The 14,313-nt window shown below is 41.1% G+C and overlaps 1 protein-coding gene across 1 annotated transcript in view; it reads right to left on the reverse strand.

Annotated features, from left to right (window-relative positions):
• Nucleotides 1-14,313, reverse strand: part of FAM20C (FAM20C golgi associated secretory pathway kinase) — a 585,432-nt gene that overhangs the window by 108,642 nt on the left and 462,477 nt on the right. Inside the window, exon 6 of the mRNA XM_044089695.1 lies at nucleotides 582-762. Within this exon, the coding sequence (XP_043945630.1) occupies nucleotides 582-762 (181 nt within the window). The remainder of the gene's footprint in view (nucleotides 1-581; nucleotides 763-14,313) is intronic.

A 14,313-nucleotide genomic window follows, 5' to 3' on the forward strand; every position in this document is an offset into this window, starting at 1 on the left:
TTAATTGTAATAATTAAGAAGTGCAGGCAAGATGAAGGGCCCTGCATAGGATGGCTTGGGGAAGGGAGGTTACTTCACACATCATTGTTTCTTGAATATGTTTACTTTTGTTGTACTGGGATCAAAATACACAAAATTGACTCCTTTAAATGGCCTACAGTTGTTTGCATTACCTACTAGAATGAATTCATCTATGTAGGATGATTTTTTTCGCTAATACAAATCAGAATGTTGCCTCATGCTTCTCAAAAAGATTCTACTTTGAGTGCAAATGTGTAAACCTTATGCGTTCTACAAATTTTCATATTCTTCATGCCAAGATGGTAAGTAACAAATAAAATGCAACACACAATATATGCAAACTCACACAGACACACAGACACACACACACACACACACACACACACACACACACACACACACACACACACATATATATATGTGTGTGTGTGTGTGTGTGTGTGTGTGTATGTATGTATTTATATATGGATATGTGAGAGGTATGTGTGTGTTACATATAATAAATCTGTGGGAATGCTATATATTCTTAAACATTTAAGGAAGTTGAAAAATTTACTCACTCAGCTTTTTTGCGCTTATGATATGAACGTCTCCATGGATTTCTCCAGGCTGTTCTTTTTGCTAAGGACATATCCGGAAGGAATGCTGCAAATGAACCTTCTATCTGATCTGGTTTTCCACACAATGCGTGTTCAGTCGTGCAGTAATAAGAACACTCGCCATAGAAACAGATGTTGTTGGCTGTAACATACGCAAACACACCTTATGTCAATGTATGGGCACAGTCTGCATATCAGAACTTGTAATACAAGCAGAACATTCTATCAGTCATCAGCTTTTCTGTACAACATTAAGACAGTCATCACAATATGAGGGGAAATTAATTTGAGTCTTATTTAATGAACGTGTTCTTCTTAGGACAGAGAAGGTGCTTCCTCTGATAGTATGAAATGCAACATCATATACATAACAATAAAAAGTACATACACACAGTACATTTTTAAAAGTGCACGAGTACAACACATTGTCATGTGGGTATCCTAGCTATGATTGAAATTAACTGATTGCAGTGTTGCAGTACAAATCAAATGTTTGCCGTGTAAAAGTACAGTATATATAGAATAAAAGCATGGTTTGCCATCTGTTCAACACAGCGTTTTATGACCACATTAGAACATAGTTTGCTGTAGTATCACATAAATCATACTGTTACAGTATCACTATTCTATGACAATTTACCATGACAGTATTCTAAGCATGGATGACATATGACTACAGTATTCTGTTTTCACAAAATGCTGCATGTATGCAGTTCTGGCATAAAAGTAAATGTCAGTCTGAATCCTTCCCTGCAGTACAGATGGAGAAATACCTTAATGTGCCTCAGACAACTTGTGTTTGACTAGAGGCATAGGCCCTGGAGGAATGAAACATGTGGAGGATAGCAATGAGTGACCAATGCTGGCTGGCTTTTCCTGAGGGGAGAGAGGTTGTCTCAGCCCACTACAATAGCAGCATTAACAGCCTGGTGAGTTGTACACTGCAAGCACTATACTGTTTGGGTGGCAGGTTGATCATGGTAGGAAATGCGTATGCACCTCCCAAAGACAGAGACTATGGAGGTCAAATGGCTGCCAAGGGGAGGAAGGGAGTTAGGACACATTCCTCTGCAGCAGTATTTTCTGCAGAGAAATTGTATTTATTTTTTTATTTGGTGAGGCTGGCATACTGTTTGAAAAAGATTTTAATGTGATTTTTCTGTCATAGGTGTGTACTAGGCTAATGGCCCTGGAGCCTTTACAAGCCTAGCACATAGAAGTGCCCTGGCATCATGTCATCCGATGTTAGTTCCCAGTGCCTCTATCAAGTAGAGCCACTGGAGTGATCCCCATGGTGAACTTTCTATTACCCATCCACTCATCAAGATTTCTATTGAAGAGGGACAGTGAGATGCTCTGCTTGACATGTATGGGAAGTCTATTCCAGAGCATGGGCAGTGTCTGGGTGAGGAACCTGTCCCTCCAGCATGTTCTGTTGATTGTGATAATGAGACTGAAGTCTCTGGAGCATGTGGTGCAGAGGAATTGGGATTTCTTTAGCTGTAGCATTTCTAACAGAGCTGGGTCAGACATGGCTTTGTAAGTTAAGCAGAGATCACCTCTACGTAGGTGATATGAGACAGAGAATAGCTGGAGTCTTTTGAGTCTGTCTGTGTAGGACATGTGTTTAATGCCTAGGATTCTCTTCATGAGGTACTTCTGTGGCCTCTCCACCTCTTGCAGGTGTCTAGTGAGGTACATGCCAAATGGGGCATTATCCTCGATGATTGGTCCAATGAGGAAAGAGTGGAGAGAGATGATGACCTCTTTCTTCCTGGATGCAAAACCCATGGTAATAAAATGTGCCACATAGAAGGACGTTCTGACCACAGCAGCAACGTGGTGGTTGAAGGAGAGGTTGCTGTCAACCTGCATCCCCAGATCTCTTATAACCCCTTCAGTATTCAGTGGGCTCCCATCGATGTGGTAAATAGTGGGAACTGAGTTTTTACCAGAGAGTATGATGACACATTTTTTGGCATTAAACATAAGGCCATGGTTTTGACATCAGTCATTGGTCTCGGTGAGGCCTATCTGTAGGATGTCTGCATCACTTGGGGAGTTAATAATGACTCCCAGCTTGCAGTCATCTGCGAACTTGGTCAGCCAGAGTCCCTTTGTGTTGGCCTGAACTTCTAAGAAGTAGATGCTGAACAGGACAGGACCTAGGACTGATCCCTGTGGGAGTCCACTTGTGACTGGTCGGCAGTCTGACTTGGATTCTGCTACTTTCACACTGTGTGTTCTATCCGTGAGCAAATTTGCAACCCACCTAGTGATATAGGGGTTGATGCCTAGTCTTGTGAATTTTTCAATAATTCCCGAGTCAGGAATGGTATCAAAGGCCTTGGCCAGATTGAGGTAGGCTGTATGCACTGCCTTACCTTCATCCACAGTCCCAGTGACTGACTCAAAGAGGTTAAACAGGGTGAGCAGGCATGATCTCCCTTTCACAATGTCATATTGCATGGGGTCTAGAGTTTGGAGATTTGGAGATTTCCTGTATCTTTGTTAATCAGGTCCACGATGATGCTCTCCATAGCTTTACATATAAGACCCATCAGGCTAATGGGAGATAATTCCCAGGGTCTGTAGTCGCTCCCCCTTTATGGAGAGGGATGACTGTAGTATTGCACCATTCAGTAGGGACAAAGCCTGAGGTGAGGCTGTAACTGAACAGAGCACACAGATATGGTGCCAGTTCACTTTATAGTTCATGTAGAACACAGCCAAGGATATTATCAGGTCCCATGGAAGCTGTATTCTTGGCCTTGGACAATGCAGCTTTAACCTGTGCTTCAGTAATGCTGGGTGCCTGGTATTCTTCCGGTATTGTGATTGGTCCTTTAGGGGGGAGAAAGGGGTAAAGTTGGCGCTGAATCTGTCAGCCAGTATGTTGGCAATATCTGTTGGCTCACTATAGGAGGTACCACTGTGCAGTAACTCAGAGCAAATCTGGGTACTGCAGTGGAGGTTCTTGATATTACTATAGAAGGCTTTGTGATTGTTTTTGTGTCTGCTGCAATTCTGCCATCATAGCTGGCTTTGGAGGATTTTATGAGGGATCTCAACTTTTTGTTGAGGCTAATAAGGGAGATTTTCCAGTCTTTGGACTTCACCTTTTTGTGCAACATTTTCTTCCTTCTGTTGTAGAGTTTATTAATGGCAGGGGACCACCAGGTTGGTTTCCTTTTTATGGAGGAGAGCATCTTGGTTCTGTTGGGTATGTCTAGTTCCATGCATTTATGTACATGTTTGTACAGTGCATTGGTGTATGATTTGGCAGTCATGCAGCTACTTTGCATTGGCATGGGTGCCATGAAGTTAGCCATCTCTGCTTTTAGGAGTCCAAAGTCTGCTTTGAAAAAGTTTTTCAAGGTGGTTGCCTTTGCGGGGGGTGTGGGTGAGATGTGGATTTCCATGGTGATTAGTTTATGGTCGGATCTGACCAGGGAGGGATTGACTATTGGTGTAGAGAAACGGTTGCCCATGTTAGTAATAACCAGGTCAAGTATGTTGCTTCCCCTAGTAGGGGTCATAATGAGCTGGTCCAGGGCATTGAAATTGATGAATTCCAGGAAGTGTTGGGCCAGTGTATTGGTGCTCGAGTAGTTTTTCCAGTTGATGGAGGGGTAGTTGAAGTCTCCTAGTATGAGAGTGTTGGGATGGACCTTGACAGATTCCAGGGTGCTTACGAACATGGAGTGAGTGTCTAGAGACATGGTTGAGGACCTATAGCAGGCTATGACCTGGATCGCTGTCTTACCCAATGTTAGTTGCACCTGAAGTATTTCATATGAGTTATGCTGGGTTACTAGTCTGGAGGTGTGCATATCCTTTATGAATATGGAGATACCACCACCTTTGAAGCTTCGGTCCATGTTTCAGGGCCGAAAGGTATGGAATGAGTTATAGCCTGGTAGCACAGGGTTGCTTTCTGCCGCTTTAAACCAGGTCTCCATTACAGCACAAATATCGATGTTCTCTGTTTTGAGGAGTGCTTCGAGAGAGTGCATCTTGAGATTTAGACTTCTAGCATTGAGCAGCATGACCCTCAGATTGTATTTATTTATAGCTATTACGGTGGTAACTTGGTCTTTGGAACACCACCTAAAAAAGGCACTATAGGAGTGGCAAGAGCCTTAGCCAGTACACAGAAACCCAGGGGTGACAGATACAGACCATCTCTGGCAAAGCATCAAGGTCTGCCAATCATGTCATCCCAAGCAGACAGATACTGGATCCCCTTAAAATGTCAAAATAAATAAATAAATAAATAAATACAATGAAATAAAATAAATAACTTTTGTGGACTGCTAGTTTTACCAGCATTATCTGCTTGTCTTCCCCAGTAAAGAGCCACAGTCAGCCCTACTTCCAGCCACAAAAAGAAAATGTTAACTAATAGCCTTTGCTACTACAGCAGGCTACCATTTTGTCTGAACTGCAGGTGGGTGACTCTGTTGTGGCCATTTGTTGCAGCTCAGACCACTTGTCTTTTACTCCAGATCCCTCTGGTGCAGCACCCTCAGCCACCATGGCCCAGGAGTTAGCCATGTCCTTTGCAGCTGTTGGAGTCCCCTCAGTGAGCAAGGTAGAGCTACTCTTGTCAGTCTTGGGTGAGAGAACAGGAAAGGTTTGCTTGCTGTGCCAAAATGTTGAGCCCATCTTTGGGGGAGCAGCTGCCACCAGTAGTAACGCAGTTCACATAATTTTTCCTTTCAAAAAGAAACAGGAAACCAAGCATGTATCTACTCCTCCTCAATTTTCTTTAAACAGGAGTAATTTACTTGGTCTGGCTAAGGTTTAATTCAGACTACTGATCCTTCTTGTAAAGCAGTTTCTGGTCAAAGAAAGAGGGAATCTTCTTTTTCTGAAGAGATGCAAGATTCTGAACAGGAAAATGCAGGGATGAAATCTTGTTTTTCCTCAGATTTCTAATTCAGCCTCAGAGGAGAGCTCATTTTCTTATTCTCCCTTTGAGGGTTTCTTTTTCTCTGAGACTATTGCTAGAATGCATCAATGATTTCAGTGGGACAACAGTGAAGTTTCTCAGTCCTTCAGAAAATACTATTAGTTTTGCAGAAGGATTTTCACGAACCTATACACCGTCCTCCTGCTCTGTCTGCTTTAGAGGATGTGTATGTGTGTTATTGCCTGCCGTTCCCCCTGTTAGTCACCCAGGTGACCCTAAAACTGCAGATAGGATGTATCAAATTCCTCAGTCTTTTTATACACTGTTACCAAACCTGGCGCACAGCTGTAGTCTTTGTTGATACCATTGCTGGTTAGCACTTAGCTAATTCCAATCCAACTCTTCCTGACAAGGATGAGAAAATTATTGATAGGTATGGGAAAAGGTGTATACTGCTGCAACTTTGTTGTTTTTTAGAACTTTGAATTGTCAGGTTCATATGTTAAAGCTTGCTCTGACAAATTGTGAAAGTATGAGGGTTGATTTATCTGCAGTTTCTTACTGTGAGGAAAAATCTGTTTAAATTAACTTAGTTTTTTTTTTTTTTTTTTGCACAGGTCATTATTCATTGTTTGCAAAGTATTGTATGACTCTTGATACTTCTTCCAGGGCTATGGCCACCGGTACTGTTTTAAGGAGGTTCGCATGGGGGCATTCTTAAAACCTTCCTGATGATGTTAAAAATGTCAGTTTGAATTCTCCCTTGAAAGAGATTTAGTGTTTGATTCCTCTGCTACAGAGGTGATCAAATAGTGAGATGAAAGGGGAAAGCTGATTCAGGGAATCTTTTTAAGATTTTTCAGCTCTCCTTTTCCAAATTGTTCAATGGATTTTTATACTCTTCCATTTTTGGTAGAAAACAGAATAAAACAGTCTCAACGGAATACAGGTAAACAGATGTTTAAGAAGGAATGTCAAGGGAGTTCCTAAAAGAAGTCTCTAATCTTCCCAATCCAAGGACAGTCCAATTTGTCTGACTGACTATTCACAAAACCTTGTGGCACACTCCCACCCTGGGACCCAATTTTCTTCCAGAAAGTCTTAATCTCTTTGTTTTTCTCTTTGGTAACAGATTGCTTCAGAAAAATGGGTTCTGAATATCATTTATAGCTTCAAAGGTATACCAAGCTAATGACCACTAGGGCATTTAAAAGCCAAGCCATGTAACTCAAACATGAAACACAAATTTGATTTATATTTGATTTGTTTGGAGTGATTTACTGACTACCTCCACTAGGGCCCTTAAAAGCCTAGCCATGTAACTCATATGTGAAACACAAATTTGACATATATTTGATTTGTTCAGAGTGATTTACTGACTACCTCCACTAGGGCCCTTAAAAGCCTAGCCACGTAACTCAAATGTGAAACACAAATTTGATTTATATTTGATTTGTTTGGAGTGATTTACTGACTACCTCTGTCTATCAGAGACATAGGATCCAGACCAGCAGTGAATTTCCAATTACCTATCCACAGATCCGAGTTGCACATAAATAGGGATATGGAGGAACTTAGCTTCACATGAATGAGGAGCCTGTTCCAGAGAAGGGGAATTCTCAGAGAAACATCTCTCTTTCCAAAATGTCCCCTTTATGTTGCAAGCAAAATTTAAGTAATTTAGTTTAGCAGTTCTTATGCTGTTTGTTTCGAAGATATGCAAACGATTCATCAAAACAGGGTCCAGGTATACCTGCTATGCCAGGCAAACATCACCACTCAGAAGTCTCTGCGATACTGAGTAAAGAGTGTATGACATTGTGTTTACTCTCTGTATTCTTTTTTTTAATGAACCTTTGTGGATATTCCAGTTGCTGCATGTGTCTGGTCAGGTACATACAGAATAGAGCATTATATTCTATGATGGACGTGATGAGGGCCAAGAACAGTGGTAAGATGACCTTTCTGGACCGAGATGCCATGCCTTTGCCTATAAGTTGAACAGCATAGAAAGATTTTCTTACTACCTTGGACACATGTTGGTCGAAGGCTAGGTTATTACATACATGAGTTCCCAGATCTCTGACTAGTGAATCAACCTTTAAGTGTGTTTTATTGATGACATAGTTACAGGGGTTATCGTCAAGGTTTCATATGGCAGTGGGAGGAAACTCTTCTTTTCCAGGGGGTCATTGCTCATCCTCCAGATCAGACTCTTTTATTTCAACCTGTTCTTCATGAATTGCTGTTCCAAGGACTGATATAAACAGTTCCTCCTTCCCAAGTGGAGAAGGATTTTTATTCAAGGATGTGCTAATGACAAAGAAAGAAAAGAAAGGACAGTTCTGGATCTTTCTTTTCTAAACCTGTTTGTGATGATTCCCTAACTCAAACATTGTGTCACTTCACAGCCTGTTACATCTTCTTTCTCTCTCTTTCATATTTCCTGGCAACACTAGACTTATAACATGCTTATTATCACATCCCTATTCATCCAGATTTCAGGTGTTTCTTAGTGTTTTATACGTCTAGACTACATTATCAGTTCTCTGCCTTAAACACTGGACTTTCCACTGCACCAAGAGTGTTCATAAAGTGTCTAGCTCCAGTTATAGCTCATTGCAGGGTACAGGATATTTCTCCATATTTAGACAACTTGTTTATTTTTGTAATCTTTTCTAAAGTGTCAGGAATCTCTCTCTTGAGTGAGAGACTTCTTACACAAGCTGGGATTACAAGAGAACAGTCAAAATTCTATCTTGATTCCCTTACACAGGACTTGATCCTGGGATGTCAACTAGACACCTCATGTCAACGAGCTTTTCTTCCACAGGAAAAAATAGATCCTTATTTGTTTTTAAGGCTTTTCCACTCAAACTTTGGTCAATGTAATGGAATATCTCAGGATTTTGGGTTGCATTGCATCTATTATTCTCATGATACCCCTAGCAAGACTCCACATGAGAAAGACATAGTGGTATCTGAAATCTCCTTAGTTCTTGCATCAACACCTTCTATCTTTTCAAATCCCACTGCTGGGGTTTTTCAGAAGAACAATATATTGGTGGAGACAACAGATATCATTGAATCCAGGTCTCCCCTTTTCCCTCTTTGCTCCAAAGCAGTCAGTCACCATAGATGCTTTGGACTTTGCTTGGGTATAGTTTTCAGGAGAGTAATAGTGCAGGGGTGTTTAACACCAAGGACATATGCAAGCATATAAATATCTAGGAGATGCTTGCCCTGATCAAGGCACTCAACTCTTTGAACCATCTTTGACCCCTGGGACCTCTTCAAAGTGGTTACAAACAATACCATGGTTTTGTGGTATATTAACAAGCAAGGGTGAACCAGGTTGTGCTCTCTTTGCAGACAAACCATGTTAGCTTGGGATATAGCTTCTTGCACAATCTCACTCTGTAGTCATTCTACATTCTGTCAGAGCAAAACTGTGTGGCAGAGAAAATGAGCTGGACCAGGACAGACTCTCACAAATGGAAATCAAACTGGGGGGGGTCTTTCAAGGTTTAATCCATCTGTGGGGAGTTCCTCAAGTAGAAAGAGTTGCCTCCTTTCTGAGCAGTCAACTGGCAGGATTGTGTTCTAGGACTCTATGCAAGAAGGCCTGAAAGACAGATACATTTTCCTTTTCTTTGAACAGGAAAGCTCCTGTATGCTCTTTCACCCTTTCCACTAATATGCGGGGTAATTTGGAAGGCTAAGAAGGAATCCCTCAAGATCATTGTGGTAACTTCCTTCTGGTCTGTGCCACTGTGGTTCTCGCTTCTTTCAGAAATGGTCAGGGGCAATTACCACAAACTTCCTCACAAACTGGATCTATTCACACAAGAGCAGAGTGTTCGATACACTCCAACATCAGTCGGTATCAACTGACTGCCTGGATGAAGAGGTCTTAATTTTTTAAGGCAGCTGTTTACTTAATAGGTTCATAGGTGTTTACTAAGCTAATGACCACAAGGGCCTTTTTAAGCCTAGCCATGCATCCCAAATCTCTGACAAGTTTTGATACCTTTAATAAGTATAAGCATGGGTCTGAGAGATGAACCATTTACAGGTTACCTGTTTGCATCAGAGACATAGGTGTCAAACCAGGGATAAATTTCTGGTTTCCCATCCAATTGTCCAAGTTGCACTTGAATTAGGTTAGGGAGGAACTCTGCTTCACATGGATGGGGATCCTGTTCCATAGACAGGGTAGTCTCTGGGATACATACCTGTCTCTCCAGCAGGTCCTATTTATATCACAGGCAAGGTTTAAGTCTTTAGAATGGGTAATTCTGGTACTGTTTGTTTTGTGGATATGCAGGAGGTCCATCAGAGTGGGGTCTGACAATGCTCTGTATGCCAGGCACAGATCTCCCCTCAAAAGCCTGTATTAGACAGAATACAGGGATAGGGCCTTGAGGTGGTCTGCATATGACATATTACTTACACCCTGTATTCTTTTAGTGAGGAACCTCTGTGGACAAAATGGTATAACCAACACACACATACAGTATTACAGTTTCCAGTATTGAGCTTAGAACCCCCTACCTATCAAGCGGTCTGTACTATAGTGCTGCATCCTTATTGCATGCATCATGGAGACTATAATGACATGGAGCAGGTGCTAATTGAAGCAAGAAAGCTTACTACTAGAAAATCATATATTAGCAAATAGAAAAAAAATTCTAAACGGTGACAGTGGCATAACCATCACTCATGCAGGGTTAGTTGTTCTCTGGTTTAACACTATTTGTGTGAGGCGCTATCCTATGGCCTTTCTAATTCCTCCATCCACGTTCATTTATCAGCTATTTCAGCATATCTGCCCATAGATCCTCTTCTTTCAAGGCAGTCACAATGCTCTTGAAAGGGGTTTTGCATAAATGGCTCCCAAGAAAAATAAATGACCCCTCATTGGGAATCTTAATTTTGTGTTAGAAAAGCTAATACCGTCTCCATTTGAACCAGCTAATCTGTCTGACTTGAGGCTTTTAACAAGGAAAACAGTTTTATTGGCTGCTCTGACTTCTGGTAGAAGGGTACCTGAGTATCAAGCTTTTATGTTGACTCAACCCTACCTAATTTTCCATAGGGACAGGGTTTCTTTGAGAACTAATCCTTCTTCTATGCATAAAGTGGTATCCAAGTTTACTTTAAGCCAAACTATCCACCTCACTATTTTCTAAAAATGTGGGAGAAAAAGAAAAGATACTCCATACATTAGATGTCCACAGACAACTCGGGTACTATCTTGACAGAACTCTATCTCAGATCTTTGGAGCAATTGTATACTTCTTGTGAAGGTAAGAAGAAGGGACAACTGTGACAAAACAGACTGCTTCCAAAAGATTGTCAAAAGCTATTATCTTTTGTTATACTCACCATAACAAATATATTCCAGGTAGGGTCAAGGCCCTATCTACCAGGGCCTTGGCTTCATCTATGGATTTTTTGAAAGGGGTGGTTTCTCAAAATATTCTAGAAGCTGCTCCTTAGTCATCTGTACATACTTTTTACAAAGCACTTTATAGTGCTTCTCAAGGTACAAACCAAGCTTTGCTAGGACCATTCTACAAGGGCTCCTAGACTCTTTTCCTTCCACCTCTCTAATAGGTTAAAGGTTTATAGAGTAATACCAGGCTAACTTCCTTGAAGGGCCATTTTAAACCTAGCCAATAACTCGAGGCTAGAATCAAACCTTGTATCTTGTTCTTATGAGGTGAAGACCTTAACTGTTATGCCAAACAAATGTATTTAGCTATGGTAATCTACCCATATAGCTAAGGCTACTGCAGTAGTGATCAGTATGAAGGACATAGTACAGTTGTGTAAGTTGACCTTACCATAACAGTAGATGTTCAAATGATAACTGCTGCAATAGCCACTCCCTCCCTTCACCCCCCCTTGTTTTTTGTGTTTTTTTATGTCAGAATATGGATGCTTATGTTTTGTTCCTAACATAGTCCTTTTAGGGATCAGCATCCTTCATCCTGCTGGCAAGAAGGTTCTGAAGGGCTTTGTGCCCAAACTTGTCTTTTAGTCAGCTCATCCCGAGCTGCTTGATGGTTTGGGTGTGCAGAAGATGCCCTGAAGCTTTGGAAGTTGGCTGGCCATTATATCCTTGGCAGGCTACATAACCCATATAGCTAAGGCTACTGCAGCAGTGATCATTCAAACATCTACTGTTATGGTAAGTTCAACTTTTTCACTGACATCACAAATGCATTTACAGCAGTGATGGATGGGAAATAGCCTAAGGAAGGACTTAAAAATGGTGACGGGGGGGGGGGGGCGGGGGGGCAGAAAGATAATCTAGTTCAGTACAGATAAAAATACACAGTACTGCTCTTGGGCCACATAAACCTCAGTATCTGCATGGGGGGAGTGGAAATGACAATATGTATGTCATTCATAATCGAGGCTCCATTACACTGGCGGCTCACAGAAGCAGCATAAGACAAGGTGTTTCAGTGGACAGATACCTGCCTCACAGTTTTAGGGTTTGATCCTGACTGTCAGACACTGTCAGTGTGGAATCAGCATTCCCCTCTGTCTACATGGGTTTTCTCTTTGAAATCTGGCTTCATCCCCAAAATATTCTGGTTGATTGGACCTGCTTAACTGTTCATTTATTTACTTATATTACATTATTATTTATATACTACCTTTATCCTTGTAGGGTCATAGCTTATAAGTTTCTGTAGACCAGCCCACTTACCTAGTTAACAATGATGAAAAAAGGGCATGCTATAGTCCAGGATGGTCACAGTGCTGGCAAGACCTGCGACTCCTGTAAATATTCATAGATATGAATTACGTATTTTGAAAACTTTGATTTCACAGCACACCAGGGGTGGTTCAAGTACAGGCTGCTGAGCTGCAGCTCCCCAGTTGAAAAAGTAAAAATAAAATGAATTATGTTGTTTATTTTTTATTTGGTGCACTACAGCAAGCTTAATTTGTTTATTTTCTCCAACACATAAGCGTGGAGCTCCTCACATGTTAATAATGCACATGCGTTGAGTCCCGAGCTCTGAATTGCATTTAAAAAAATAAAAGAAAAAGAAAATATCATCTAACTGTGATCACTGGTCTGTTTTGAAAACAGTCCAGCACTATGCTTATTCTGAATGATGATTAAAGGGACTTAATGGAACATGAAAAATCACTTGAGAGGAAGACTCCCCAGGTTGCTGTATAAAGCAATGAAGAGGCATTTTTATTGGACTAGGCTACCTCATCTGACTAAGGCAGCCTGGTTTAAAACTGAAAGACAGTATGGGTTTTTATAATGATACCAGAATGGTGACAAGTTTATTTATTTAGTTGATAAGGCTGCATTCATAAAGGTTACCACAAAGTATACACTATGTGTACACTTAGTGTAACCTTTCTGAGTGAATAGACAGCAAAAACATTGTGGTAGTGCTGTTCTTGAATTCAGTAAGTGCACACACAGTGTGCTATGAATACTTATATGTAGAGCTCTCTCTCTCTCTCTCTCTCTCTCTCTCTCTATATATATATATATTTTTTTTTTCTTTGACAAACACTATCCATGCCTCTGATCCAGAATGTAGGACCAGGAAGGTAAGTATTTTTTAAATGTGTGTGTGTGTGTGTGTGTGTATGTGTGTCTGTGTGTGTGTACATACATGGTGCTGCATAAATGTTTTTTTAGCAAATCAGGCAATATTCCAGTTAATAAATAATGGCAGACATTTGTGTTTTAGACTTGTATTAGCAATAAGAAAATAATGAGAAATATTTGAGCTTTAGATTTAGTAGCATTCAGAAAAAAAAGCACGTCAATATGAAGCCTGTTATTCTAGCAATTTTCTAAACATATAAGGGTGTATGTGTTCCTGATTTTAGTCCTTTCTCCTCCGTTAAGTTTTCTCCTTGATTCTGGAGCTCACAGCTTGAGATGTATGTTTGTGTGTGGTGGTGGTGGTGGTGGTGGGGGGGGGTGTTGCAGTGAAGTGCATACTGTAGTTTGACAGCAGTGAGTTCACAAGATGGTTTCCTGTGCTGCAGTTATGTATTTATTTGTGTGTGTGTGTGTGTGTGTGTGTGTGTGTGTGTGTGTGTGTGTGTGTGTGTGCCACAAGGTAAACATACAGAATTGCAGTGTACCACAGTTTTATTTATTTTTAGTTAGTTAGTCAGGGACCGCAGGCACAGATGTCAGCAGCAGACTATAGTAAGCTGACAAAGAACCAGTTGGCCAAGGAGTATGAAGCCTGAGGACTGGTGCATGCCAACCCGACTAAGGAAGCAATGACTTCATCCTTAGTTGCAGCTTCAGCTCAGACCAGCCATTTGGAAGATATCCAGTTTAGTATTAGGATGTGCAGCCTACTGAGATAGGACAGTTCACCTTTTCTTCAGAGGACCTGAGAATTTGTCTGGAGTTAAGGAGACTTGAACTGGAAGCTGAGGACAGAATGCTACATCTTGAACTGGAATCAGCAGAAAGACTGAGATATTTAGAAGCTGAGGAAAACAAGAGACAGCCCTGGCATGAAGTGGAGCTTCTTACACTTTGAGAGGGTCACAAAGGTAATGGGGAAGGGAATAATCAGATTGCAGAAGTCATAAAGGTCAGCAAACATTTTCCTCAGTACAGGGATATGGATGATTTTGATAGATTTATTCATATTTTTGAGAGGGTATGTAAGCAGTATGATGTTGACCATGATCTCTGGGTTCAGCTCCTGACTCCCTTACTCTATGGCAATGGTGTTCATGCCATGTCACAACTGTCTGATG

Source organism: Protopterus annectens, chromosome 12.part0 (assembly GCF_019279795.1).
Source record: "Protopterus annectens isolate FY-2018-M chromosome 12.part0, PAN1.0, whole genome shotgun sequence".
NCBI lineage: Eukaryota > Metazoa > Chordata > Ceratodontiformes > Protopteridae > Protopterus > Protopterus annectens.